The sequence below is a fragment of the Lampris incognitus genome, chromosome 3 (genome assembly GCF_029633865.1).
Source record: "Lampris incognitus isolate fLamInc1 chromosome 3, fLamInc1.hap2, whole genome shotgun sequence".
In the NCBI taxonomy this organism is placed as follows: domain Eukaryota; kingdom Metazoa; phylum Chordata; class Actinopteri; order Lampriformes; family Lampridae; genus Lampris; species Lampris incognitus.
In genome coordinates, this window is record NC_079213.1 from 2,840,700 (window position 1) to 2,868,067 (window position 27,368).

General features: G+C 46.7%; 1 protein-coding gene across 4 annotated transcripts in view; it reads right to left on the reverse strand.

Moving 5' to 3' along the window:
- kcnc2 (potassium voltage-gated channel, Shaw-related subfamily, member 2) overlaps positions 1 to 27,368 on the reverse strand; it is a 95,405-nt gene that overhangs the window by 1,132 nt on the left and 66,905 nt on the right. Inside the window, exons 2-4 of one of the 4 annotated variants that reach the window (XM_056277119.1) lie at positions 17,060 to 17,993; positions 13,124 to 13,135; positions 7,145 to 7,261 (exon numbers count right to left, since the gene is read on the reverse strand). In XM_056277119.1, coding sequence (XP_056133094.1) covers positions 7,145 to 7,261; positions 13,124 to 13,135; positions 17,060 to 17,993 — 1,063 coding nt within the window. Of the gene's footprint in view, positions 1 to 7,102; positions 7,262 to 13,123; positions 13,136 to 16,041; positions 16,044 to 17,059; positions 17,994 to 27,368 lie in introns of all 4 variants that reach the window. The other 3 variants (XM_056277118.1, XM_056277120.1, XM_056277121.1) reach the window with 3 other exon arrangements.

Genomic DNA, 27,368 nt, shown 5'->3' on the forward strand with positions numbered 1-27,368 from the left:
CCTCCTAAACTGGACCTACGTTACGTTAACGTGCGCCGTGGTTGTGCACAATAAACATGGCGGGGGCTGAGCAGATGTGAACTGCATATCGAAAGTTTGGGAAGACTACGGGTTTTACAAGAGAGACGGGAAAATTGACAAGTCTGATGCAATTTGCAAAATGTGCCGTGCTGCTGTTAAGTACACAGGCAGTACAACTGACCTTATAACTCACCTGAAGCGACGACACGGTGTGACCGTGGAGGTGTCTGTCAGTAGACCGGCATCCCCCGCCTCGGGTTTGGATTCATTAACGGCTACTAACCCCAAGAGTGATGAGTTAGCCTACCTGCTGCTTTAAGAGTGTTAAGCATAGTTTTTCATATTGCACCTACTTGTTCTTGTTAATCTTGAGCATCCCTAATTCTGTGAGCCAGGTGTATTAAAAGTGTGTACCGTAAACTTGAAACGGATAGAGAACACTTTTACAGAATTTGTGAAAAAAGGCCAGTTTGTGAAAAGTCTTAATTTTAGTTGATTAATAAATAATCAATGAATTGCGTAGCATCATTCCTTTGCATTGTCCAGTCACATTGTATCGCATCGAATCGCACTGTGTTGAATCACATTGCGTTGAATCGCATTGCATCGTGATTGGGGTGTTAATCGTATCATATCGCATCGGTAGTTGCTGCATATGTATCTTTAATGCATCGGATCGTTGACAGTGTATCGAGATACGTATCGTATCGGCCTCACACCAGAGATGCTCAACCCTACTGTCTAGTTTTAAACTCCCAACTGTTGCTGAAATATCTGGTTTAGTCACAAATCCAAATCATCTACCTGTCAGTTAGACCCCCTTCCTACTCATTTAGTAATAGCCTGTCTACCTTCTCTATCCTCTTTAATAACTGATATCATACATTCCTCCCTTACCTCTGGTCTCAAAACAGCTTCAATATATCCAATACGCAAGAAACCTGGTGCAGACCCCAACAATTTGAATAATTTTCGCCCAATCTCAAATTTACCATTTCTTTCTAAAACACTTGAAAGAACAGTCAGATCTCAGGTACATGCTCACTTGGCTCACAACAGTCAGTTTGAACAATTCCAGTCTGGGTCTGGTTTCCGCTCCATGCACAGCACGGAGACAGCCTTGGTGAAAATCACTAATGATCTGTTGGTGGCAGCTGACTCTGGGCTCTTTATCATACTTGTCCTTCTTCATCTGAGTGCAGCCTTTGATACCATCTCACATAACATCCTCCGAGAGAGATTAGCTTCCATTGGAATAACTGGCACCCCCCTTGACTGGTTTAGATCATATCTCTCTGGGCACACTCAGTTTGTCCAACTTAAAAATTTGAGATCACAGTCCTTTCCTGTTATTACTGGTGTTCCCCAGGGCTCTGTATTGGGACCCCTCCTATTTATTATTTACCTATTACCTCTTGGCCACATTTTCAGGAAATTTGTCATTCAATTTCACTGCTACATGGATGACACCCAGCTCTATCTATCCACCAAGCCTGCCTCCACTCTTCCACCCACTTCCCTTTCTGACTGCATACTAGAAATTAAATCCTGGTTTTCATACCACTTCCTCAGACTTAATAGTGATAAAACTGAGGTCATCCTAGTAGGTACTAAATCTACTTTGGCTAAACCTGATAGTTTTTCTCTGACTATTGATAATTCTATAGTTCCTCCATCACCTCAGGTTAAGAGTCTGGGTGTCATCCTGGACAGCACATTATCTTTTGAAGCTCAAATCAACAATGTTACTTGGTCTGCATATTTCCACATACGCAATATTAATCGTCTTCGCCCGTCACTTATACCTAACAGCACTGCCATTCTCATTCACACCCTTGTTACATCCCGTATTGACTACTGCAATGCTATCCTCTTTGGTCTTCTCAAGTGTCTTCATAAACTTCAATCGGTCCAGAATTTAGCTGCCCGTATCATTACCAGAACTCTTTCCATAGATCATATCATTCCTGTTCTCCTGCAACTCCATTGGCTCCCTGTTAAATACCGTATTGACTTCAAGATCCTACCTCTCACCTTTAAGGCCCTTAATAACCTAGCTCCTTCATGTCTTTCTGAACTCCTTCATATCCACATGCCCTCCCGCACTCTCAGATCCTCTTCTGCTCTCCAACTCACTACACCATCGGCCCGCTTGACTACCATGGGGTCTAGAGCTTTCAGTCACTCTGCCCCCCGCCTATGGAACTCTCTCCCACAAGACCTTTGCAACACTGACTCTCTTTCAACCTTCACATCCCATCTCAAAACGTACCTTTTCAAACTGGCATATTCAGTCTGATCCACACGTCTGAGTTTTGTGCAGATGATGATTTTATACTTATCTGTTGTGTTAACTTTTTATTGTCTACCCTGCTTTGTTTTGACTTTATGTTGTCTGATACAGTGCTGCTTGTTTTTTACTGTCTTCTGTAAGGTGTCCTTGAGTGCTCTGAAAGGCACCCACAAATAAAATGTATTATTATTATTATTAACATTTAACTTAAAATGACATCCAAAATTTTAAATGCCATCAAAATACTGTTGACTTAAGACAATATTAACAACCAGTATGAATGTAAACCAAGCTACTAATTGGCCGTGTCTCAGTCATAACATGTCTGTTAGCTCCTGTACCGCTTTGTGAAAACTGAAACATGACAGTGTACACAATGGATTATGGTCATTGTCACTGTGGTGCTGAACTGTGTTCAGTATCTGTTTCGAAACTACAATGTCCAGCAGGCCAGGTGCTACAAGCAGCATTGCTGCATCCACAGTCAACAGTACACCTGACATTTTCTTCTTGATCATCGAGAAAAAAAACATTTCAGCTGAATCACCATGTTTCTAATTGAACCAACTGCAATCAATCAGTTTCTTAAATATAAAAGAATGTATTGGAATTGTGATTAATCGCCCAGCACTAAGACAGTGGTGAGGACAGGATGTTAAATCCCTGTCAGTGGATGATGAATCAGTGACAGAGGGTGTAGTAACACGCCTCCTCCTTCAGGCAAAACTTCCAATTCATCTTCAAACAACGTGTAAGTGTTGACCAAGACAATATAATCACTTTTCCATTTGAATTCAGCCATGTGAGAGACATGTTTTACCAGTCTCTGCTGTTTTCCATGCTGTTGGTACACATCAGCTGGATGCTAGCAGCACCTGCTTCATGTGCTCAATGTAAATGATGAGGAAACATCAGCCACTCGGCACAAACTGACACTGTGCTGTCAGGTTCTGGAGTGCATCCACTGATGTTATTCTTAAATCAACTGTGTTTAAGAGTATTTCGTTTAACCAGTCTGCTGGTACCACGTGGAACAGATTGTAGGGATAGATCAGTTATTAAATCAGTTGTGTTTAAGAGTATTTCGTTTAACCTGTCTGCTGGATGGATCAGTTTCTGGGGTTTTGCCATGTGTCCTGCTTACATAGAGTCAGACAAAGTCATTGATAACTTTGAAGATATGTCAAATGGCGAGTTAGCCTAGCTTAGCTCACCTGCTAGATATGTACCGGGATCAATAGCAGGTCTTCTCAAAAGAAGGCAAATAAACCTTGACTGAAGCCAGTCATTAATACTTTTTACTCATTAGCCTAGCATAGAAACGTTCTTTTTTCACAAAACGTGTTTTTCTATGGTGGAGGAGGCTGGATTACATATTACAAGACAATTGTTAAAAACGATCATTTTTTTATTTATTTTTCATGTACTTACCAATATGTTGGTTAAGAAAAATGAATGCTAGGCTAACAAGTAAAAAGTATTAACGACTGGCTTCTGAAAAGGTGTATTGCCTTTCATTTGAGGGGAGCCGCAAATGACTCGTAGCTAGTGACCGTGGCACTCACGAGGTTAAAACCAGTCTGGAAAGACAACAACACTAGTACCGGGTCTAAAGTCAGAATGATGTGCTCACTAGTCATCTCCATCTTTTTATACGCATGTGAAACTTGGGCACTCACTGCAGATCTCCAAAGAAGAATAAGCGCAACGGAGAGGAGGTGCTGCAGGAAGGTTCTAGGCCTCTCATATAGAGGCCACATTACGAATGAAGAGATGAGAAGAAGGACTGCACAAGCCACTGGAACACATGAAGACTTGTTGACAGCCGTCAAGAAGAGAAAACTGAAATGGTATGGTCACATCTTGAGAAGTTCCGGCCTTGCCAAGACCATCCTGCAAGGCACAGTGAGGGGTGGGCGAAGGCGAGGAAGACAGAAGAAGCGGTGGCTATGTACCATCACAGAGTGGACAGGCCTTGACTTTGCCAGTTTACAGAGGGCAATTGAGGACAGACAGAGATGGCGAGGACTGGTTGCGGATTTAACAGCGGTGCCCCAACGACCTCTGGAGAGGTTATGGGATAGGTGAGGTGAGGTGAGGTGAGTTCTTGTAGTTTTTGTCTTTGTGTTGCACTGCTGTGGGCTGGGGGACACCATGTTTAGTTTCATCTCATGTGCGCAAGTGCATGAGGTGAAACGACAAAGTGTTTCTGATTCTGATTCAACGTCCCTTCAAACTGCACAGACATATATATAAAACAGGCATCCATGAGTTTATCTGCCTCTATGTAAGCTGGACATATTGTAAAAACCCCAAAAACCAAACTATCCCTGAACATCCCAACATACCCTGAAAAGGTCCCTTAATTTTGGTTTTCTAAATAAAACATTCTGGCTCGTTAGTTAGCTTCAACAGCAAGCATCATTAGAAGGTAAACTACTGACACACAGCAGGTGATTTAAGACGTGCAAACCAAGACAAAAACATGCAAAGTATCAAAGAATGTTTTAAACTTCATGTGCACATAAATCCAGGCACAGCCGCAGAGTCCTACATTTACCAATGTTTAGATGGTCTTTAAAGATGTGGACTACACAGCAGCTCAGAGCTCTGAAGAAGCAGCAAGTTGATGAAAGAAGCCAAAAAAGAACTGCATCTCTTTTTCAGGCAGTTTCTGGTGGATCAGACTGACTGCAGACAAGCAGCAGCCAGACCTTTAACAGGTCACGCCAGTCTACCGATGTGGACATGGACATGGGCATGGCTGGATGTGAAGTGTGTAGATGAACCCCACTGGTGCTTCACAAGCAGCCGAGCAGGCGATGGAGGCTCGGAGGTGACGTTACCTTAATGGGTGAAGGCTGAACAGTCAGCCTCCCCCCTCTGCACCGAGGCCTTGGTCGCTAAAGGTACAAACCAACAAATAAGGATCTGCACTTTCTTAAAAACCCTTTTTGTTCAGCTTGTCGTCGGGCTCAGGTTGTGTATTTATGAAGTTAACATTTCTGGATTCTTAAGCGCCATGACTGACGTCTGAGTGGATCCAAAGAGAAGCCTGTCGTTGTGCTGCCAGACACGAGGTCATTTACAGGAAATCCCTTTGAGACGAATTAATCAGGACTATGAGCAATGAATTAGGAACATTAATAGGAAAATAAAAATGATGAACAATGCTACGCATGGATGCCAGAATGGGTCACAGAGACGATAAGTTGAGCTTTGTGTTCTGCAGACATACCAGAAATACACAGTGCCTACTGCTGCTGTCATGTAAAGGCTTGCATAATAAATTCATATACAACACATGGACTCAAAATCCTACTTAGGTGAAAGAAAAACAATAATTCTTATATGTCTTTACTGCATGCTGCTGAAGGCCGTGTTCACACCATTCACTTGTTTTAGAAAGAAATCTATTTTTTATTTTTTTTAGGATTTTCCCGTTTTTCTCCCCAATTGTACTTGGTCAATTACCCCACTCTTCAGAGCTGCTCCACCCCCTCTGCTGATCCGGGGAGGGCTGCAGACTGCCACATGCCTCCTCCCATACATGTGGAGTCACCAGCCGCTTCTTTTCACCTGACAGTGAGGAGTTTCACCAGGGTGACGTAGCGCACGGGAGGGTCACGCTACTCCCCCAAGTCCCCCCTCCCCACTGAACAGGCGCCCCGACCAACCAGAAGAGGCGCTAGTGCAGCAACCAGGACACATACCCACATCCGGCTTCCCACCCGCAGACACGGCCAATTGTGTCTGTATATGTGTATGTCTCTTGGTCTGTGTATGTCTCTCTCTCTGTCTCCGTCTCTCTGCCTCTGTCTGTCTCCCTCTCTCTCTGTATGTCTCCTCTCTCTTTGTCTCTCTCTGTCGCTCTCTCTGTCTGTCTGTCTGTCTGTCTGTCTGTCTGTCTGTCTGTCTCTCTCTCTGTATGTCTCTCTGTCTCTCTCTCTCAGACTGTAGCGGGGGGAGTGATATGACCATGTCCCCGGAGGAGCAGGTCACCATGTGTGGTTCCAGCATGTGGGATCAGGACTGCTGCAGTGGGGGAACCTGCTTCCTTTTTTTCAGCGTAGTGGTCTATTCTGTTGCCTACCAACACGGGGGTCGGGGATTCGAATCCCCGTGTTACCTCTGGCTTAGTCGGGCATCCCTACAGACACAATTGGCCGTGTCTGTAGGTGGGAAGCCGGATGTGGGTATGAATCCTGGTCACTGCACTAGCGCCTCCTCTGGTTGGTCGGGGCACCTGTTTGAGGGGAGGGGGAACTGGGGGGAATAGCGTGATCCTCCCACACGCTACGTCCCCCTGGTGAAACTCCTCACTGTCAGGTGAAAAGAAGCGGCTGGTGACTCCATATGTATCGGAAGAGGCATGTGGTAGTCTGCAGCCCTCCCCGGATCAGCAGAGGGGGTGGAGCAGAGACCGGGACGGCTCGGAAGAGTGGGGTAATTGGCCAGATACAATTGGGGAGAAGGGGGGGGGGGAACATTTGGCTGATATGATGAAGATGAAAACACTTTGTGCACTGTCATTTTTCCTGGCAAAGTCTCGTCAGACACCAGCTCCTCACATCACATCACATCACCCTGCGGTCTGCAGGACGTGAACATTCATGTCATGGATTAGCTAGTCTGGATGCACCACAGACAGAAAGTGTTAGAAAGGACTTAAGTTTACATGTAACTCTTCAGCCTTGCAGTTTTTCAGTTTATAAAACATCTTTTCCATGTGTGAAGTGTAATAGTGTGGACACGGCCCAGGTCCAAAATAAAGCAGGTGGGGGTTACCTGTTTTTCGGATTCCTCCATCAGCAGGACAGTTGTAGTCGCTGGCGGCCAGGAGGAAGCAGGTTCCCCTGCTGCGGCGGTCCTGATCCCGCATGCTGGAACAACGCATGGGGACCCGCTCCTCCGGGGACATGGTCATATCACTCCCCCCGCTACAGTCTGAGAGAGAGAGAGAGAGAGAGAGAGAGAGAGAGAGAGAGAGAGAGAGAGAGAGAGAGAGAGAGAGAGAGAGAGAGACATACAGAGAGAGAGAGAGAGGGAGGGAGAGCGCGAGAGAGAGATATAGAGAGAGACATACACAGAGAGAGAGACATACACAGAGAGAGAGAGAAAGAGACATACAGAGAGACAGCCAGAAAGAGAGAGAGAAAAAGACAGCAGCATGATGGTGGTGGTTTTGGAGGGAGAAAGACAGACAGGTGATGAGGTTTAGAAGGGTGACAGTCGAGTCAAACATAGAACAGTCTCCTACATGAAACGCATGCACCAAATGTCATGAGCGCCAGCATGCAGCTGAACAGAGGTCAAAGGTTACACTGGTCAATGGGAGGAACAGCCAATCAGAGGGCCTCCATTGACAAAAGCTGTCCCTCCACTCAGGACGCATTTGTCTTTGGTTCTCAAGTTTGCATGTTCTCCCCATGTCTGCATGGGTTTCCTCCGGGTGCTTCGGTTTCCTCCCACCATCAAAAAGACATGCATGTTATGTTAGGGTTAATACTCCTGCCTGTGCCTCTGAGCAAGGCAGTGGAAAGAAGAACTGGAGTTGGTTCCCGGGCGCTGCAGCTGGCCACTGCTCCTATAAAATAGGATGGTTCCATGCAGACAACACACTCACTGTAACCTGTACCATGACAAAATAAAACAGCTTTCTTCTTCTTCTCTCCTTTCTTCTTCAAGTTCATGTCACGTACATGGATTTTCTATCACAGACCACAAACCTTAACGTATGATTTGTCTCTGAAGATATTCTCCTGTCAATGCACAGATTGTTAAAACCTCTTAAATCCAACCTGCCCGCCTGCCTGTCAGGATATCTTGCTACGTCTCTATATGTGTAGCTAACCATCTACATGCCTGACCTACGTACACATGTCATCTGTCTACAGAGTACGTAGTATGTACGTCGGGTCATCTAAAACACTTCCAGTCTGACGTCATGAGAGATTTCTCCTCTGTGCAAAAAACCTACGACAATCTGGCAAGCAAAGCTGACTACATGGAGAGCCAATCCAGGAGAACCAACATCGCCATGCATGGTACTCCCGAATCAGTCGATGAGTAATGGGCTGAAGTAGGAGACAGATTCAGAAAAATCCTCACGGTGAAAATGTCTGCAGCTCACCGATAGACTGAACTTGAACAAGTCCACAGAACGGGGAGAGTAGTTGCTAAGGGTGACGACCCTTTCCATTCATAGAAGTCCCTACAGCACAAGGACAAGCAAACAATACTTGCCAAAGCAAAATCCCTCAAAGGGACCAACAGCTTCATAAATGAGGACTACTCTGAGGCTGTGTATCAGAAGAGGAGAGATCTCATGCCCGAGGTGAGAGCTGCAGGAGAGTGGGGGGACACTGCCTATCTGAGATCTGACAGACTCATTGTACATGCCCCTTCTACTTGCAGGCCACAAAGAAATGGAGAAGCCTCCTAAATCAGGCTCAGTTGTCTGTAGTCTATTGCTATAGGCTATCTGTAATCCGCATTTCTTCCAACCCTCAGTGAAGGTAAATACCATTAAGTGTGGCCTATGCAAAAATGCTTTTCAATTAAAATGTACATCTGTTCCCGAAATGAACTCATGGACCTGTGATACACGTGTAAACCTCTTCCCATTCTGTCTTCTTGATGATGTTGACTGTGATTCCTTATCTGAAAATGCAGACTTTAGAAGAGCTAGTCTTGAAAATATGGTTTTTAACCCATTTGAGCTTAACAAGGAGGTGGATCTAGAGGTAGGCCTCGGTAGTACTGATGCTGATATGAATTGTTCTTCTATAATGAATGAGGAACAATTTGAGGAAATTACTAGAACACTTCCATCAGAATTAAACCTTTTTTTTCAACTTTCCACCTTAATACACAGCCTCCCAAAACGTTATGATTACCTTGCTCATTTTTCACCCCCCTTTTATGGTACTTGGCCAATTACCCAACTCTTCTAAGCCGCCCCGGTCCCCTCTGCCGATCCGGGGAGGGCTGCAGACTACCACGTCTCCTCCCATACATGTGGAGTCACCAGCTGCTTCTTTTCACCTGACAGTGAGGAGTTTCACCAGGAGGATGTAGCGCATGGGAGGTATCACGCTATTCCCCCCAGTTCCCCCTCCCCCCTGAACAGGCGCCCCGACCGACCAGAGGAGGCGCTAGTGCAGCGACCAGGACACATACCCACTTACTGACAAATTCACTAAATAATGTGATTCGGGTCCACTGCATACTGATACCTCAGACCATTTCCCAGTCTTCCAGTTCACTTAGCTTGACGGCAAAAAGACAAGACAATCTAATGGTCAAGTAACCTACCGGAAATTTAACAAAAGCAACATGAGCCGGTTCAAAAATCTACATGATAGTGTATCTTGGGAAAATGTGTACATCCAGACCGGTGCAAACTGTGCCTACCAAGCTTTTCGCAAATCTCTTAATTCTGTTTAGAACAAATATTTCTCATTAGTCACATCGAAAAGATCCAGAAAACATGAAACTAGCAGCCTGGTTTACCCCTGGCTTACTGAAGTTCTCAAGCTGAAAAATGAACTTCATACAGTGCAATGCCCTTGAGCCAAATGCCATCACATAAAATCCCATAAAAACAAATTTAATCATCTCCTTAGATCAGCTAAAAAAGTTTTTCAGTGATAAATTTAAGGATTCAATTAATATCAGAGAAATGTGAACAACTATAAATTAGTTACTGCAAAGAAAGAAGGTGTGGGTAGAACTACCATCACACTTCCCTGATGGGGGAAAAATCCTAAACTGATCCTTCGGAGCAGTGGTCACCAACCCTGCCCCTGGAGAGCTCCCATCCTGCCGGTTTTCACTCCAACCCTGATTTAACACACTTGATTCTACTGATTACCTTCTTACCAAGACCTTGATTAATTGAATCAGATGCGTTAAATCAGGGCTGGAGTGAAAACCAGCAGGACGGTAGCTCTCCAGGAGCAGGACGGTAGCTCTCCAGGAGCAGGACAGTAGCTCTCCAGGAGCAGGACGGTAGCTCTCCAGGAGCAGGGTTGACAACCACTGCTTTGGAGATTATATACACGTTTAATGAATTCTTTGTAAATGTGGATGTTTCTCTTGGAGGAAAAATAGCCAGTCCAAGTAAAGTCCCCTCGATTATATAGAGGGTAATTATTCACAATTAAGTTCTTTTGAACATCCTTACACCGATGAGGTAGTAAACATCAGCAGCAGCAAGACATGATGAAATTAGTGCTATTCTTGTGAAAGAGGTAAGTTCTCTATCATAGACCCACTAACTTACATTTTTTGTGACCTCCCTAGAAACTGGTGATGTTCCCAGAGACTTAAAGGTTGCAACGGTCATCCCTACTTTTAAATCAGATGACCCTAACTCTTTGACAATCTACCATCCAATTTCAATCCTACCGTGTTTTTCAAAGATTCTCGAAAAGCTGGTATATACAAGAATCTTCGAACATCTAAATTTAAATAACATATCACCACCAATATGGCTTCCGCAAAAATCACTCCACATACATGGCGCTTATAAAACTTATCGACAAAATCGCCACTGCACTGGCCATTAATGAGTATGCCATAGGAATTTTTCTGGACCTTTCCAAATATTTCGACACTGTGAGTCATGATATCTTAATGTTAAAGTTATATAGATATGGGTTCCAAGAAAAGGTGTTCAATTGGCTAAATAATTATGTTGTTGATAGAGAGTAATGCTAAAAGCTGTGAGTCCAATAGACTTGCTTTACCATGTGGAGTGCCTCAAAGGTCCATTCTTGGCCCATTATTAGTTCTTATTTATATTAGTGATCATGCTGTAGTATGAAATAGTACCATATACCCTATTCTATTCACAGATGACACAAATCTTGTTCTTTTCCACAAACATTTCAAAGCCCCTGTCAGTGAGGCAAATCTTGGTCCACTCGCCTATTCTAGATGGTTCCAACTGAACAAATTATCACCTAGTTTTAAAAAAAATCTGATTTCATCATATTTTCAGGAAGGACAAAATATAATAAAGATGAAGCTCAGCTCTTTATTGAGGGCAAAGAAATTGATAGGGTATCATCCGTGAGATTTTTGGGGGTAATAATAAATGAAAAATGTTGTTGGAAAGAGCAAATTGATTTTGTGTGTAAAAAAGAAAAGTGATTAAGTCTCTAGGAATTATTAGGAAAATGTGTCTGTTTTTCAATAAGTCTTGCCCTCTAAACTTATACTACAGCTTAATATATATCTACTTACTGAACCCAGCCACTGAGGACGCACAAGCCAGTGCATTCTTAGTGCCGGTCCCACACCCGCATAAATGGGGAGGGTTGCGTCAGGAAGGGCATCCGGTGTAAAGCCTTTGCCAAATCGGATCATAAATCAGATTTCCGTACCGGATCAGTCGAGGTCCTGTTTACCAATGACCACCACTGGTACTGTTGGGCAGCAGGGTGCTGGTGGAAACTATGCTACTGTTGAGTGAAGGAGAGGGAGAAGGCATGTGCAGAGGCAGCAGGAGAGGAGGAAGGGTAGGAGGGTGGAGGTGAGAGTCAGAACCTTGAATGTTGGCACTATGACTGGTAGAGGGAGAGAGCTGGCTGATATGATGGAGAGAAGGAAGGTAGCCATACTGTGTGTGCAAGAGACCAGCAGGTGGAAGGGGAGTAAGGCCAGGAGTATCGGAGGTGGGTTCAAACTCTTCTACCACGGTGCGGCTGGGAGGAGAAATGGGGTGGGGGTAATTCTGAAGGAAGAGTATGTCAAGAGTGTGCTGGCGGTGAAGAGAGTGTCGGACAGAGTGAAGAGTATGAAGCTGGAACTCGAAGGTGTGGCGATGACAGTTATCAGCGCATACATATGCCCCACAAGTTGGTGAATACAGACCTGTCCAACTACAGAAAACAAACCCACACCTGGTAGACACCTTGCCCTCACTACACTTTTTTAAAAGAAAATTAAAAGCAGCATTAATAAGCGCCCGGATGGGGAAACGTGTAGACTAATTATATATAGTGTGTCCTTTCACTTAGTTTACTTTTTGTATTTTTGGTTGTTATTTCATATAAATCCTTGCATTCCTTCCACTACACATATCGTTGTTGTTGTTGGGTTTTTTTCGCTGTTTGTTTGTTGTTGTGGTGAGTTTTTAACATAAGCCCTAGATGGATTTCTTACCTCACCTGCACATTCACTTTATAAAAACTGTATTCACTGTATGTGTGCGAATAAAATAAAAAATAAAATAAAGCCACATTACGGAATACAGTACAGTCCCTACACAAAGTACTATGTGGTCATCATATAAAAGTCCTCCTGGTACAGTTGTATTTTGCAGCACTATTTCATCTTTCTTGTTTTTTGGGGGGGGGGGGGCGGGGGTCACGTGGGAGCGACTATTTTGAGGCTGGTGAATACTGCATGTAAAATAAGCCTTCAGCAGTTTGTGTTTGAAATGTCGTTTGTGTAAGCAGAGGAAGTATGTGCCGGTTCATTTGAAATGTGAATTATTTGTAGGCTAGTGCAGGAAGCGGCGCTGGCGTTGCCCCCCTAGGAAATCTCTGCACCGCGGCCCGAAGCCGGTCACGACGTCGAGGTCGAGAATAGTCTCCATCAGTATCAGAAGTGTCAGAGGGAACTACTGACACGGGCCCGGAGGGAAACACAACCACCTACAGCCTGGAAAACAAATGAGCAAAACCCCGCGGGAAGGGAAGGGAAGGGGGGGTAAACGACGTCAACAGATGACTGAATTCTTAACAACATCAACTATTTCACCGCCATCGCCAACGGCTCTCTCATCACCATGGTAACCGCCGCCAACTGCTCCGAGGCAAACACGCTCAAGCTTCTTACAAAGAGGGACTCTCTGGAGCTGGCAGGGGGCCAGATGTCAAATAGCGACTGTTTCCTGTTCTTTTTCCTTTCTTTTGTTTTTTAAACCTGGGTGACCCTAAGACATGTGGGGTCATGTGTGACCCTAAGACATGTGGGGTCATGTGTGACACTAAGACATGTGGGGTCATGTGTGACACTAAGACATGTGGGGTCGTGTGTGACCCGAAGACGTGGGGTCATGTGTGACCCTAAGACATGTGGGGGTCATGTGTGACCCTAAAACATGTGTGGGTCATGTGTGACACTAAAACATGCATGGGTCATGTGTGACCCTAAGACATGTGGGGGTCATGTGTGACCCTAAGACATGTGGGAGTCATGTGTGACACTAAGACACGTGGGGGTCATGTGTGACTCTAAGACATGTGGGGGTCATGTGTGACCCTAAGACATGTGTGGGTCATGTGTGACCCGAAGACATGTGGGGTCATGTGTGACCCTAAGACATGTGTGGGTCATGTGTGACACTAGAACATGTGTGGGTCATGTGTGATCCAAAGACATGTGGGGGTCATGTGTGACACTAAGACATGTGGGGGTCATGTGTGACTAAGACACGTGGGGGTCATGTGTGACCCGAAGACATGTGGGGTCATGTGTGACACTAAGACATGTGTGGGTCATGTGTGACCCTAAGACATGTGGGGGTCATGTGTGACACTAAAACATGTGTGGGTCATGTGTGACCCTAAGACATGTGGGGGTCATGTGTGACCCTAAAACATGTGGGGGTCATGTGTGACACTAAGACATGTGGGGGTCATGTGTGACACTAAGACATGTGGGGGTCATGTGTGACCCTATGACATGTGGGGGTCATGTGTGACACTAAAACATGTGTGGGTCATCTGTGACACTAAGACACGTGGGGGTCGTGTGTGACCCTAAGATATGTGGGGTCAAGTGTGACACTAAAACATGTGTGGGTCATGTGTGACCCTAAGACATGTGGGGGTCATGTGTGACCCTAAGACATGTGTGGGTCGTGTGTGACCCTAAGACATGTGTCGGTCATGTGTGACCCTATGACATGTGGGGGTCATGTGTGACACTAAGACATGTGGGGGTCATGTGTGACACTAAGACATGTGGGGGTCATGTTGACACTAAGACATGTGGGGGTCATGTGTGAGACTAAGACATGTGGGGGTCATGTGTGACCCTAAGACATGTGGGGGTCATGTGTGACCCTAAGACATGTGGGGGTCATGTGTGACCCTAAGACATGTGGGGGTCATGTGTGACACTAAAACACGTGGGGGTCATGTGTGACACTAAAACACGTGTGGGTCATGTGTGACACTAAGACATGTGTGGGTCATGTGTGACACTAAGACATGTGGGGGTCATGTGTGACCCTATGACATGTGTGGGTCATCTGTGACACTAAAACATGTGTGGGTCATCTGTGACACTAAGACACGTGGGGGTCATGTGTGACACTAAGACATGTGTGGGTCATGTGTGACACTAAGACACGTGTGGGTCATGTGACCCTAAGACATGTGTGGGTCATGTGTGACACTAAGACATGTGGGGGTCTTGTGTGACACTAAGACACGTGTGGGTCATGTGACCCTAAGACATGTGTGGGTCATGTGTGACACTAAGACACGTGGGGGTCATGTGTGACACTAAAACATGTGGGGGTCATGTGTGACCCTAAGACATGTGGGGGTCATGTGTGACACTAAAACATGTGGGGTCATGTGTGACCCTAAGACATGTGGGGGTCATGTGTGACCCTAAGACATGTGTGGGTCGTGTGTGACACTAAGACATGTGGGGGTCATGTGTGACCCTAAGACATGTGTGGGTCGTGTGTGACACTAAGACATGTGGGGGTCATGTGTGACACTAAGACACGTGGGGGTCATGTGTGACCCTAAGACATGTGGGGGTCATGTGTGACACTAAGACACGTGGGGGTCATGTGTGACCCTAAGACATGTGGGGGTCATGTGTGACACTAAACATGTGGGGGTCATCTGTGCCCCTAAGACATGTGTGGGTCATGTGACCCTATAAAAACGAGGGGTGTCCACTGATTAAATGCAGTCTCCCTGCACTGTGCAGAGGGGAAACCCAGGTAGTCACACAGGTGGTGATGAATGACAGCTTGTTTCGTCGTGCAAAATAAGATTTGGGGTTTAAAATTAAATTAAGTGGCTTTAATTTAGAGGTTTAATGAAGGCGGCTCATAAATGACCCTTAAGACAAAGGCAGTATACACAATGTGAGGACAACTCGAGGGCTAACCTTGATAGAAACCAAGGGTGCCATTTATTCAATGTCCTTATGCACAGATTTGTACTTGGACACTCCTGGAATATCCTAAACCTGGTGTTTGTCTCCTGCAGAAGTGGTAGCGGCTAGCTAGCCTCTGAGTTTACACACCAGTCGGCTAATGCTGATGCTCTCCCTTAGGCTTCTTCCTAGTTTTTTCTCCCAGTTAAAGGTTTTTTAGGGCCATGTTCCTTATTCGATGAGAGGGTCTAAGGACAGGATGTTGTGTTGCTGTAAAGCCCCCTGAGGCTAAGTTGTAATTTGTGATACTGGGCTACACAAATAAAGTGGACTTGACTGGTCTTTACAAGCTCGTGTCTGTAAGGCAGACTTGAGGGCTAAAAAATACATTAGTGGGTGAGAACATGTCACGAGGAGGCCCCTGCTTCTGGGTTGCCTACGCAACCGCAGACTCACGCTCTAATTTACAATGTGACATACGACCAGCGACGGATCTGTTCCTTTTTTAATTTTTTGTCGGTGGTTAGGGAGTCGGAGCTTTACCACTCACTCAGTCACACACACACACACACACACACCATTCAAACCTCTGGACCATTAAAGCCTCCAGTTCATCTAACATGCGCGTGTTTGGGCTGTGACAGGCGGGTGAACACGGAGAGAACATGTAAACTAGCGCTCTGCATTATTTAGTGAACAAACTTCAGTTTAACCTCATCCCAAGTTTTTAAGTGCCGGTTATCTTACAGCCTAATATACTTTCTTTTATTTGTTTTAGGCTATCAAAGCTGAAATGTATCGCTTTTTCCTTTAATAAATGTTTCTCCATGTGTATGATGGCGTCAGGCTCCATCACACCACCAGTCACCTCCACCATGGTTGGAGACCCTCTCCAGTCTCTGTATACCGCCGGTGAGATGTTTTGACCGGGTAGGACGAACACCGGCGCAGCAGCAAACACCTATGTGTTGGAAAAAAGACTGAGATGTGATGCTGATGTGTCCATGACAACCAGTATGACTGTACAACAGTGTTCCTTATAGTGTTTTGTAGTGTGTAATACATCAGACTGTCTGTGTTAGCTTTAGGATCCCTTTTTACAAGGGCGGGACTGTTTCCTGCTGAGCCGACGGCACACCAGCCACAATGGCTGCTACACCTGGTTTGTAGTCCTGCTACACCTGGTTTGTAGTCCTGCTACACCTTGTTTGTAGTCCTGCTACACCTGGTTTGTAGTCCTGCTACACCTTGTTTGTAGTCCTTCTACACCTGGTTTGTAGTCCTGCTACACCTGGTTTGTAGTCTGTTTCTCCCTGCCTCCTACATTCACTATATCACAACGCTGTTCTACTGGAAGACTGACTGTCCAACACCACCACCTCATTGACAACCTGTTCCTAATGGATAAAATAAGAACTTATTAACGGAGAAAAATCGTGGATTCAAGCTTAAATTCTACGCAGAAGAGCTGGGAAAAAACCCCCACAATCCCTAGACTGTGAGTGCGAACACGTAAACTTACATGTACAGATCTTTGTTGCTGAAAAGATAAAGTTAAGACATCCTGACAAAGGAATTCTCAGCTTCCTTCCTTGCAGGTCTTACCTGATCGGTGACGTTCCAGCCCCCTGCTCCCCTTGACATGGCAGAGATCACCTTGAGTGCTGTTGCAGGTGGTGCTGAGTTCAGCTTTACAGTAGGTGGGCGAGCTTCCCTGCACCACCTGCGGGATGTGCTTCTTCCTCTTCTTGGGTAGCTTCTGTTTGGCCATGGCCAGAGAGTAATACATCCCAAAGTTATTGACAATAACGGGCACAGGCATGGCTATCGTCAGCACCCCCGCCAGGGCACACAGCGCACCCACCAGCATGCCTGACCACGTCTGCGGGTACATGTCTCCGTACCCCAGCGTAGTCATGGTGACCACGGCCCACCAGAAGCCAATGGGGATGTTCTTGAACATGGTGTGGTGACTGGCAGTCGGGTCATTGGGGCTGGCACCAATCCGCTCAGCGTAGTAGATCATGGTGGCAAAAATCAACACGCCCAGCGCCAAAAAGATGATGAGCAGCAGGAATTCGTTGGTGCTGGCCCGCAACGTGTGGCCAAGGACCCTCAGGCCCACAAAGTGACGCGTCAGTTTGAAGATTCGCAGGATCCGGACGAATCGCACCACCCTGAGGAAGCCCAGCACGTCTTTAGCTGCCTTGGACGAGAGGCCGCTCAGTCCCACCTCTAAGTAGAAGGGCAGGATGGCCACAAAGTCGATGATGTTTAGCACACTCTTTACGAACTCCAGCTTGTCTGGGCTGAAGGTCACGCGCACAAGGAACTCTATGGTAAACCAGAAGACGCAGACGCCCTCCACGTAAGTCAGCGCCGGGTCAGTTTCAATCTCGTACTGCGGGCCCAGGTCTGGCAGGCTGTCATTCCGACCCGCTTCAGTTTTGTTGATGATGGTGTTGAAAGCCTCATGAGTCTCCAGACAGAAGGTGGTGATGGAGACCAGGATGAAGAACAGGGAGGCGAAGGCCACAAACTAGAGGAGAGGAGAGGAAAGGATGGAAGAGAAGAAGAGATGGCATGGGATTGAAGAGAAGGAAAGAGGAGGGGAGAAGGTGAAGAGAGCAGAGATGAAGAGAAAAGAGAGAACAATATCAATACCAGTCTAGCATCAATCAACGGCTGCCACTTCAGACTGTTTTATATATTATCTGCTTTGGCCTACAGTAGCTTTATGCTCCTTCCATTCCTTCTACAGACAGAAAAGGAGCGGCAGAACCTTTTAATTATCCTGCCTCAGTTTGAACAGACTCTGCAGAGAGAAAGCAATCTATTAGTAAGAACAACAAACGCACCCAGACTCCCCATTGCTCCGGGTGGAGCGGCGGCATGGGAATCCACATGCTGTCGCATTAAACGTACTGCTGAATGTATGTGGGACAGCGAAACAAACAAGGGGGGGGAAAATCACTTCCAGAGTTGGTGAATTTACAGTATGCATGACTGTCTGAGTATGCATGCAGTTTTTAAACGACATCATTGTATTGTATATTTATATTATTTACTGTTTCAGATGTATTGTTTGCATCCATTGTACATGTTTACTGATGCTCAATGTGAAACAGTCCAACACAACATGGGACAACATACAGCAGCATTACTCAATCATGTGTCATCGACAATCATTTGTATGCAGGTTTATTTTCCAGCCGAACTTTACACCGACCGACTTTACTGATTCAAACCTCTTCAGCCGGACAGACGAGGACTTGGCAGTGAAACCAGATGGTGTAGTGTGGGGACGGATGAAAACCTGCATACACGACTTAAACACGTGGAGTATCACTGACTTACAGTATCAATGAATTACAAAAATAACAAGATTCAAGAGCCTTCATCTGTTATGTCTCATTATACAAGTGCAGGAGAGCAAAATTCTTGTGTTTGGGCTCCTCGACACCGCAGCAACAATAGTAATAACAACAACAAAACAGAACAACAGCAGTAACAACAATAAACAGTGGTGTGTGTGTGTGTGTGTGTGTAGGCCCAGCCTTAATAAATGTACATGTGTGTATGTATAGTTGTCTGTATATTTGTGTGTTTGTGTATGCCAAGCTACGTCTGTGTGTGTGTGTGTGTGTGTGTGTGTGTTAGTGTGTAAACTGATGAAGACCATAGGTCAGTACCATCAGTCCGGCACCAGGCTTAGTGTCTTTAATGTTCTTCGTTCAAAAGCCCGGCTGCCTGGAGCCTACTGGTCCAGGCTTTGAGGCTTCGAGGCAAAGACGTAGTTTGAAATTCCCGTGTATCCCACTTTGTGCATGACACAACACATGGTGGGGTTACATTTCTGAAACCGACTTTGCAGTTTGTAGTCCTGTTCACAGCGACTCCAAAAAAAAAAAAAAACCAAGCTGAGTCTGACAGCTGACCTGGTTGACCACAGCCACATCTTCACCAAACACCAAGAAACAACTGGCCATTAAACCCCTGTTGAAGAGACGAGGCTACCTGACTGTACCACTAGGGGGTTTATGCTGCTGATGTGAAGGAGCTCTGCTCTGTGTGGATATAGGTACGTCTCATCTCACGATCCATCCAGGATTCAGGGGACAGTCCTGTCTCCCTTCCTTTTCACCCTCTACACCACGGACTTCAACTACCACACAGAGCCCTGCCATCTTCAGAAGTTCTCGGGTGACTCTGCTGTAGTCGGATGCTCGGTAAGGGCGAGGAGGCTGAGTACAGGGCTGTGGTGGGGAACTCTGTCTCGTGGTGTGAGCAGAACCATCTGCAGCTCAACATGACGAAGACAAAGGAGCTGGTTGCTGACCTGAGGAGGGACATGACACCAGTGACCCCCGTCTCCATCCAGAGGGTCAGTGTGGACACTGTGGAATGCTATAAGTACCGGGGGGGGGTGTATATAGACAATAAAGTGGACGGGGCTAAGAACACTGATGCCCTCTACAAGAAGGGCCAGAGCCGTCTCTACTTTCTGTGGAGGCTGAGGTCCTTCATCTGCCAGACGATGCTCAGGATGTGGTGTGGGTCTGTGGAGGCCAGGGCTCTCCTGTTTGCTGTTGTGTGTTGGGGCAGCAGGTTGAGGGTAGCGGATGCAAACAGGCTCAATAAACTGATCCACAAGGCCGGTGACGTTATGGGGTGGAACTGGATTCTCTGGCGGAGGTTTCTGAGAGGAGGACGCTGTTGAAGTTATGTGCCATCATGGACAATGTCTCCCACCCACCCCATGACGTGCTGGTTGGGCACAGGAGGACTTTTAGTGATGGACTCATTCTGCCGAAAAGCACCACGGAGCACCACAGGAGGTCATTCCTGCCTGTGGCCATCAAACTTTACAGCTCCTCCCTCAGACTCAGGCTGTGTCAGACACTCTGAGTTAACGGTCACTGGACTGGCCTGTCGGGTGGTGTTGTGTGCTGCTTGTTGTGTGCTGCTTGTTGTGTGCTTCTTGTTGTGTGCTGCGGTAGTGCAGTATAGATAGGGTGTTATGTGCACCATGCTTGCTGATATATTTTGTTCTTATTTCTATTTCTTATTTATCTTTTAGTTCTGTTTGTTTTTGTTTCTACTTTCTTATCTTGGTAGTTCTTAGTTATTAGAGCGCGAGTGTCTGTAACAGAACTCGATTTCCTGTCGGGGATGAATAAAGTATTCTGATTCTGATTCTGGTTCCACTAAAACCATTCTTCTGTTCTGACTCAGTAAAACATACATTTCTCATCTCATTTTTCTGACAGAACCAAATGTTTTTTGTCCCCCCCCCTTTTCTCCCCTACTGTACGTCGCTGCTCCACCCCCTCTGCTGATCCGGGGGGGCTGCAGACTACCACATGCCTCCTCCCATACAGGTGGAGTCACCAGCTGCTTCTTTTCACCTGACAGTGAGGAGTTTCACCAGGGGGACGTAGCACGCGGGAGGATCACGCTATTCCCCCCAGTTCCCCCTCCCCCCCGAACAGGTGCCCCAACCGACCAGAGGAGGGGACTAGTGCGGCTACCAGAACACATACCCACATCAGGCTTCCCACCCGCAGACACGGCCAGTTGTGTCTGTAGGGACGCCCGACCAAGCCGGAGGTAACACGGGGACGCCCGACAGAACCAAATGTGATGGTTAAATAAAGCTTGCGGGTTGGCATTAGTTTGCTTTCTGAGTCGTACTGCAGTATGAATACCGTACCCTTCCTATCCACAAAGCTGCTGTTTTGTAGGAAATGAAGTCGCTTAACAGATGGCTGACAACAGGAAGTGATGCTTCTCCCGTCGAGGGAGGACTCTGGGGAACAGGAAGCGGTGCAGTCCTGCTGTCTTGTAGGAAGCAACATTAGCCATCCTCACCCAGAGCATTTGTGTCCGACGGCAAAGTCAGACCGAGAGCGGGACACTGAAACTGCCCCCCTGGGTGCCATCTGTTGCCCCCCAAACACACAGTCAGCTTTACTGCCAACATCCACATGATGAGGAAGAGGTGGGAAAAAAGTATTTTTATTTTAACACACGAGTCGCCTCCGATGTCTCGAGCCTAAGGTCAGGATGAAGGACATCAGGAAACCCCGAGTCCTCCATTTGTTGGCTTGTGGGGGATTATGGGAAGGGGGTGTTAGCGGTGCCGGTTAAACTCAGTACAGTTTTACCACCTTGACAATGTCACATAAAACAAGCGGTTGTGAAGTGTCACAGTTCACTTCCTGCTAAATAAGCAACACAATAATCACGTGACAGATCACCCATTTGAAAACTGACAAACTGACTGGTAGTACAACACTGTCACCACCACGGACCGTGTTTAAAGACAAGCCACAGAACTGCGTCTTGGTTCTGTCTGAGTTCTGGTGTTGCAGAATGGAAAACACCTTTTAGAAAACTTGCTCAGTATTTTAAAAAAGCGTCATCGATAATATGCAGGGGTTTTTTATTGGGTTTTTCCTCCCCAATTGTACCTGGCCAATTACCCTATTTTCCGAACCATCCCGGTCTCTGCTCCACCCCCTCTGCCGAGCTGGGGAGGGCCGCAGACTACCACATGCCTCCTCCCATACATGTGGCGTCACCAGCCGCTTCTTTTCACCTGACAGTGAGGAGTTTCCCCAGGGGGACGTAGCATGTGGGAGGATCACGCTACCCCCCCCCATTATGTCCACAATTATGAGGATGAGCGGACAGACGGACGGACGGATGAATGTAACTTGACATGTACAGCCTGACAGTTCTCACCTGTTTGCCGGTAGGTGCAGGTGAAGTGTGTGGACAGTTGTGTGCATGTGGTTGACATGTATCCATGGTAAATCTTGCAGGTATTGCAAAACATATGCCATTGTCAACAGCACACGCCAACAAACAGGAAACTGGTGTGACCGCTGCAGTAGAAACCGGAAGTCGGTGGACTACAGTGATGCACCGAGCCGATTGTCATAGGTAACTTTTGCAGTACTATGGGAGAGGACAGTAAGCCAGGCTGGTAGTTTGCTCTCCCGCCCCCCCAAAGAGGGAAGGGGGGTCAGAGGGCCAACCAAGGCTTAAGAGTCACGGTTCCACTACTGGTAGATAAAGATAGATGGGTATATTCTTTATTTTCCCTCTTGACATTTGTTGACTCAGCCTGTATATTACAATACAGTTTTACTCCCGTACATATTGACATACATACAAATACCAGGAACTGGTGCTGCAGCGGAGCACGTGCATTTGCAGATAGAAGAACATTTTGAGAAGAACGTCCCCAGACAGCATCCGTATGTGGGCCACATCAGGCAATGATGCGGCACTGATGGTCTTCTTCTGGCCCTGGGAAAATGGATGTGAGCCTGAAGTGGCCCACATGTATAATAGCAAATATGGCCCAAATATGCCAAATCACATGTGGCCTTTTTTGGCAAACATGCGGTGCTCTGGGCAACATGTGATCTGGATGTGACCCTGAAGTGCCCCGTGTGGTAAATGGTGAATATGGCCCAAATATCACAAATCAAATATGGGCCACCTTTGGCCAATATGTGGCACATGCGGCATTGCTATGGCTTGGTTCTGGCCCAGATCTGGCAAACAGGAGCGGACCACCCAAGTGCCATCATTCCACGCGGTATGTGGGCCGGATGAAAGTATCGGTGTGGGACGGGTCCGGGCCACAGCAACTTTGTTATCTGGGTCTGACAGAAAAATGCCATCTACCCTATCACAAAAAGGGATGAGTGGAGCTTCACTGTGTGGATGTTGTCTTTAGTTTAGTCAACTTTTCCATTCCAGTGTCACAGACAGAACAGCGGGTATCTGAACGCTAAAAACAGAAACAAACAAAACCTCTCGGGTCAGCTGTATGCTCACACACACACACACACAACACATGCATTGGACAGGCAAATCTTGGCATCTTTCCACTGAAAAATAACCTCCCCACCTCACCTAGCAGGCAACCCACCTCTCCTCAGAGGCTCGGTATCAGACAACGCCCGGCCAGTTTGGCCAATCAGATCCCTCCATGCCCCCACCTCTCCAGCCCCACCGCCATCTGTTTGACACTCTGGACAGAAGGTGCTGCTTGATGCCACCGTTCGCTATGTTGGCTTGGATCCCCTCCCAGAAACCCCTTTTTGAGAGGATACCACTGTGACATCATCACACTGAGGAGAACCCTCCGGCTCTGACTGCATCCAAGAAGGACATGAATGAATACATGTACCTGTACACACACACACACACACACACACACACACACACACACACACACACACACACTACGGGTTTCACAGAATGGTCAACTATCACAGCCACTAGTCAACACTGCATAGCTGCAGGGACGGGCAACTTTGATGATAGAGGGCCACAAAAATGTTATCCTCACTACCAGAGGGTTGTGACCGTGCACTACCACCAGGGGGATACTGTAACCCAGTTACTCAATTAACCAATTATAGCGACTTATTTGATGAAAAGAAGAAAATATATACCAGTAATCAAAGTTCATTATACCAACATTTCTATTTAATGAGCTTAGCACAGAAACGTCCACATTCCTCAATGATATACCATTACGTCAGCGCAGTGGAGTAAGTTTCCCTTATTAACCCCCTTGGGGAAATTCAGTTACTGCAAATTAACCCATCCTAGCTGGGATCTGTGGAGCTAGAAGCAGTGGGCTGCCACCTTCATGCTGCGCCCGGGGACCAACCCCAGTTCTTTTCCCATTGCCTTGCTCAGGGGCGCAGACAGGAGTATAAACCCTAACATGCATGTCTTTTTTGATGGTGGCGGAAACCGGAGCACCTGGAGAAAACCCACCGCAGACACGGGAGAACATGCAAACGCCACACAGAGGACGACCTGGGATGGGATGGGATGGGATGGGACGGGATGGGACGGGACGGGATGCCCCCCCCCCCAAGGTTGGACAACCCCAAGGTTCGAACCTAGGACCTTCTTCTACTACTACTTCAACTACCCACTTCTGGACCTCCTTCTGGACCTCCTTCTACTTCTTCTACTGCTGCTCAAAAATCATCATTAATCATAATGGTACAAAAGTTAACATTCACACTAAGTACAACCGCTAATATTCATGTTTGCAGAGCATTTGTACTCTGCCCTCCCATTCCATGACACGTTTCAAATGAACATGCGCTTAGCTCACGGTGGTAAATGGGCTGCGTTTTGTACAGCACCTGTCCAGTATCCTGGCCACTCAGCGGGCTTTCTTACACTGTGTGCCTCACATTCCCCCATTCACACACCCATTACTCACACACTGATGAAGCCGCTGAAACTCCCCCACCACAGCCAGGTTATCATCTCCAAAAGCTTCAGCCATCTCTACCGGACACACGGCTTCCCTGTTCCGCCATCTTTACCTCAGCGAGCTCAAGGGACACGGCATAAGACGCCTTGAGAGAGGACTCCTGTGTGGACGTGGCGTTGGTAAAAAGGCTCCGCTGGCGGTGAACGTTTTTCTCTGACGTCAGAGACGACAGAGGCTCTGGCACTTCCGGTGTAGGCGCCATATTTGTCTGTGCGTGGTATTGTCGTGGCGACTCCGGTTGAAATCCTTCCTGGCCGACTTTGTTTGCAGCCACACTGAACACACAGGTTCGCCTCTGCGTCCCGTAAAAAGAGCCCCCGTTCCCCATCTTGTCTGGACGTACGGAGCCGTATTAGGGATATGGTGAGAAGAAGAGAAAAATAGGGGGCAGTTTTGCGTTCCCTCGCAACATCTTTTCACCAGTGAAGAAGAAAAGGCTAACTTCCGGCTGGTTTCTGCGTTCATCGTCAGAAGAAGAAGCTAACTTCCGACTGGTTTCTACGTTCTTCTTCACCATCATCAGGTCATTCAGCGTCAGGTAGGTGGTGTTCATTTTAACGATTTATTTAAATACTTTTCATCATATATATCATAGTTTTGCGTTCCCTCGCAATATCTTTTCACCAGTGAAGAAGAAAAGGCTAACTTCCGGCTGGTTTCTGCGGTCATCGTCAGAAGAAGAAGCTAACTTCCGACTGGTTTCTACGTTCTTCTTCACCATCATCAGGTCATTCAGCGTCAGGTAGGTGGTGTTCATTTAACGATTTATTTAAATACTTTTCATCATATATTGTATATATCATAGTTTTGCGTTCCCTCGCAATACTTTCGGGTACAGTCGCCAGTGTCTTCCGAGTCAAAACATCAAACACACGGAGCCTGTCGTTGAGCTTTATTTGCAGCTTGGACTCCAATATAACGTTATAGGTTATAGGCATGGTTTAGTGGAAGAGGGTGGTCCCGACGGAGACAAACTCGGCGAGTCTAGCTGATGTTATTGGCGACCGACTGCAGTACTCCGGACCACATCGTGGCTATGTGGATGTGTGCCAACTGTAGAAAATGGCCTGCGTGTACGAATGGAGGATGGGTAGAGGCTAGTTCCCCATCGATGCAGAGAACGGTCAACTGAGCATGCGCAAGTACTCGTTGCCTCCGTTGTTTGGGTAGGTTAGGGTTAGGGCGGGGTTAGGGTTAAAGTTAGCTAATCAGAGCAGAGTAGGGGCGGGTCTTCCTAGAATCCTAGCGCCTGGATGCTACGCGGGGCGCGATATTATGAACCCTACATAGGCCTCGCCAAAATCCCGTTTCTGGCTTTGTCACGTGTGCGCCACCGTAGCAACGCGAAAATATGTTGTTATGGGGTTAGCGCTCATCAAGGAAACGCTGTACACCCACAATTTAACCTGTCTAAGTTATCCACAATCAACATTAATATAATACCAATAACGTATCCAAGGAGCAGAGGCAGACCTTGTAACCTAAAATTGTTAGGTTAGTCAACTTAAGGCTATTCTTTCCCTCACAATCATAATTTCAACCCCATGGTTCACTTTTTAGACGATTCATAAGTTATGTAACTTAATATTTTGATTATTTTTAATCAAAACCAAAAATAATCTAGACTTCCTGCTTAATTTCGTTTTCAGGGCAAACACTTAAATCATAAGACAAACATCCTAGTCATGTCTTTCACTTCATTTACCAGAAAGTTTACATTTTCTACTATTAGCCTAGGCCTATAGTGTATAGTGCACAGTGTTGTATAAAGAAGGCCTGCTGAAAAGCTATAGGCTACTTGGGTAAAAGTAATGAAGTATCAGACATCGAAACTACTCAAGTTTCAATGAGCAATGAGGATCATGAACAGAGGAGAGCACATAAGACTGCCATTGTAATTATTATTTTGCCACTAGGGGGAGAAATTTACTAACTTTGGCGACCAAAATTGAAGGTAGCTAACGTTAGCTTTGCTTCGCACTGAGTTGATAGTTGATTGTTTCCTTAGCAACGCAGCGGAAATCCGGCGTCCGTTCGCGAGATTTGGGACAGGGTACGGGATTTTGGCGAGGGCTATGTAGGGTTCATAATATCGCACGCGGGGCATGTGGAGGCGTGGTAGAGGCATTTCGCGCATGCTCAGTTGACCGTTCTCTACTCCATTTCCGTTCTCTGCATCGATGGGAACCAGCCTCTACCATGGAGGATGTGCGCTCCACTCTGCGGAAGTTGGATCCTACAGGTGAGTCGATCAGGACAGCGAGGCGCCTCGCGAGGGAGAGCAAAACTGCCCCCTGGTTTCCCCCCTCACGTGCCCCTAATCACGGCCCCGCGTGGAAGGCCCGGTTTCCTCGGCCAGGTTCGCTTTTTTGCCGCTCGTGTCTCTCCTCGTTGCGGAAGAGGCCCGCCGAGACCACGCGAAAGCAGTCGCTTGGCTACAGGCCTTTGCGTTTCGAGGGAGCGCCCTCTATCGGTGGACAGTGCAATTACAATTGGGATCCAGTTCAAATGTGATCAAATGGCCTGCTTGCTTCCGACACCTGTAAAACCAACAGTTTATCGGTATTTGGGAATCGGCCCGCGGGCCGTACC